This window comes from Rutidosis leptorrhynchoides, chromosome 7, assembly GCF_046630445.1.
Source record: "Rutidosis leptorrhynchoides isolate AG116_Rl617_1_P2 chromosome 7, CSIRO_AGI_Rlap_v1, whole genome shotgun sequence".
Taxonomy (NCBI): domain Eukaryota; kingdom Viridiplantae; phylum Streptophyta; class Magnoliopsida; order Asterales; family Asteraceae; genus Rutidosis; species Rutidosis leptorrhynchoides.
Window position 1 is genome coordinate 356,520,236 of NC_092339.1, and position 3,237 is coordinate 356,523,472.

Here is a 3,237-nt window from a genome sequence, read left to right on the forward strand (position 1 = left end):
TTATAGTTATTAAAAATAAATTTTAAGTAATTTTATAATTTAAATGTAATTAAAAATAATGTTTAAGAATTTAAAATTTATTTTTAAGTAATTTTAATTAATTACTTAAGTAATTATATAGATTTGTTTAATAAATGAAAATAAATTAAAAATGTTAAAATATTTAAAATATCCATGAAAAAGTGGCGCAGCAATTTTTTGGTTTCCCTCCACCAGCTTCCCAGACGACATGTCGTTTGGGAAAAGTCGTCCGGAAAAAAACTTTGGCCAAAAAGCTGCTGGGGCCTGTCGAGCTTATCACAAAAAAAAAAAAACTCCCATACACTCCGACGATTTTGAGGTAAATCCAACCAAATCCAACCAAATCCTTCCTAATCCAACCTAATCTTACTCCTATAACACTAAGTAAGGTATGTTTTTCATTTATTTTTGTTAAATCCGATTTTTTTTTTTTTTTGCTTATTTTTGTTAAATTCGAATTTTTATGCTTTAATTTGAGTTATTGCTATTAAATCCGATTTTTATGTGTATGTTTTGAAGATTTTTGTGTGTGATTATGTTTATGCTCATGAAGAACATGCTTTGAGTTATTGCTATTAATTAAATCCGAATTTTACTTATGTATGTTGATTATGTTTGTTATGTAGGTTGAAAATTAATATTTTTTTAATTAATATAAACTGAAAATTAAGTTATGTTTAGTTATGTATTTTTTTAATTAGAAAATTAAGTATTTATTTAGTTAGTAAATTGATGGGTTTGATGATGAAAGTTGTATGTTTAGTTTGTATAAGTATAAGTATAAGTGTAAATGTTATTGTTTATGTTTATGTTTATGTTTATGCTTATTGTTTTATGAACATTATTAGGTTTAGTGGTTAATTTCGGAATAGTTGTACCTTAGGTTCGAAATTAATCAATCCTATAGAATACCCATCCAAGGTTAATTTATTAGAAATTAACTTTGGAAGGTCCCCTTTTTGGGACTGCTTTCTGTGTGTTTTGTCTCTTTTAGGATGTGGATGCGTATAACTTATTTACTAGTTACAAAAATTTTGGTACACATTTTCCCTTTACTCCTACAAATATGCGTTTAATACGACATATTTGGGGAGTTTAGGGGAAATGCTGCCGAATTTTTGCTAACTATTAAATTAGTTGTGCGCATCCATAGTTGAGACAAAACATTCAGAGAGTGGGTTAGGTTGCCTTCCATAGTGATTATACATATATTAAGTGTTTTTAATTTTAAAGTTTTTTGTTGTTTTAAACTTCATTTAATTAGGGAATATCTATGACGATTGATAAGAGGTGGACTACTATACGACATACATTTAATCCTAACTTTATTAAAGGTCTTAATGCATTTATTGAGAGGTGTAACAACAATTTGGATTCGCACGGTAAGTGTAGTTGCCCATGTAAACATTGTGGTAATACGGTTTTTCTTAAACCTAAACATATAAAAGCCCATATAACTAGATATGGGTTTGAACCCTCTTATACCATATGGCGGCATCACGGTGAACTACCACAACCACCCGAAGTACACAACACAACGGACCCTCTAAGAAATTTCTTGCACGATATTCAGTTGGAGGAAGTTCCTAATTTTGAGGACGAAGGTCCGAATGACGATGAGACTATGAATGACACGACTGCAACTGCTCTTGATGATTTAATTGACTTCACCCAAATCGAGCTATATCCCGGTAGCAAGTTGTCCTCATTAGAGTTTTTAGCCAAGTTAACACACATTAAGGTCTTGAACAAATGGACGAATACTTCATTTGACCAATTGTTAGAATTACTCATACAATCACATCCCCAAATAACACGATTCCGAAATCATTTTACGAAACTAAGAAGTGGATGAGAAAGATCGGTTTAGGGTATCAAGCGATACATGCTTGTAAGAATGATTGTTGTTTGTTTTATAAAGAATACCAGGATTTGGAAAACTGTCCAATATGTAAAGAGAGTAGATGGAAAGATGAACGCACAACGGGGAAAAAAGTTCCTAATAAAGTTTTGCGTTATTTTCCAATAACTCCAAGACTAAAACGTTTGTACAGTTCCAGATACACCGCAAAGGATATGACTTGGCATGCTACTGGGCGGTGCAATGAAGAGGGTAAGATGCGTCATCCGGTAGATGGCCGAGCTTGGAAAGAAATTGACAAAAGATATCTGGATTTTGCACGTGAACCCAGAAACATTCGACTAGGGTTGGTTGCTGATGGTTTCAATCCATTCGGCAACATGAATAATCCTTACATCATGTGGCCAGTCATATTGACAACGTACAATACGCCGCCGTGGATATGTATGAAAGAAAGTTCTCTCATGTCGACTCTCTTAATTCCTGGCCCTAAATCACCTGGAAAAGATATTGATGTTTACTTGAGGCCTTTAGTTGATGAACTAAAAATTTTATGGTCCGAAGGGGTTGTTACACATGACTCAGTTACAAACACGTATTTTCAAATGAAAGCAATGATTATTTGGACCATAAACGATTATCCTGCCCGTAGTAGTTTTTCCGGTTAGAGTGGCCAAGGCTATAAAGCATGCCCTACATGTAACGAGGACACTCCTGTTATGCGTGTGAAAAACAAAATTGTTTTTGTCAGTCACAGACCGAACCTTGAATCGAATCACCCATACAGAGAAAGCTTAGAATTCAATGGTAAGGTTGATCATACCTCTAAACCTAGAAAGTTCAAAGTAGCTGATATTGAAAACCAACTTACAGATTTGTTGCCAGTTGGTAATCCCAGTAAAAATCATACAAATGTTGGTGATAAAAGAAAACGTCCCCCTGATTGTCGTCACAACTGGACTAAAATTTCTATTTTTCGGGAACTTGAGTATTGGAAATATCTTCCACTGTAACACAACTTGGATGTCATGCATATTGAAAAGAATGTGTTGGAGGCTATTTTGGGTACCTTATTAATGAATGATAAGTCCAAAGACACTCACAATGCACGAGTTGACTTGGAAAAATTGGGTATTCGAAAAGATTTGTGGCTCAAACCTAAAACCAATGGTAAAAAAGATGGGCAATTCTTCAAACCTCTTCCCAAATACTCTTTAAAACCCAAAGACAGGGTAAGTTTTTGTAAATTCATTAGAGAAGTAAAACTTCCAGATGGGTTTGGATCAAACTTCAGGCACAAAGTGAACAAGGATAATACCAACATTACGAACATGAAATCTCACTATTGCCATATC

At 33.6% G+C, this 3,237-nt stretch overlaps 1 protein-coding gene across 1 annotated transcript; it reads left to right on the forward strand.

The window, feature by feature from the left end:
* Nucleotides 1-229: 229 nt before the first annotated feature.
* LOC139860439 (uncharacterized) lies at nucleotides 230-2,550 on the forward strand. The gene is made up of 3 exons (XM_071849197.1): nucleotides 230-340; nucleotides 1,286-1,762; nucleotides 1,951-2,550. Exons 1-3 carry the CDS (start codon nucleotides 230-232, stop codon nucleotides 2,548-2,550), a joined length of 1,188 nt encoding a protein of 395 aa, XP_071705298.1.
* Nucleotides 2,551-3,237: the final 687 nt, after the last annotated feature.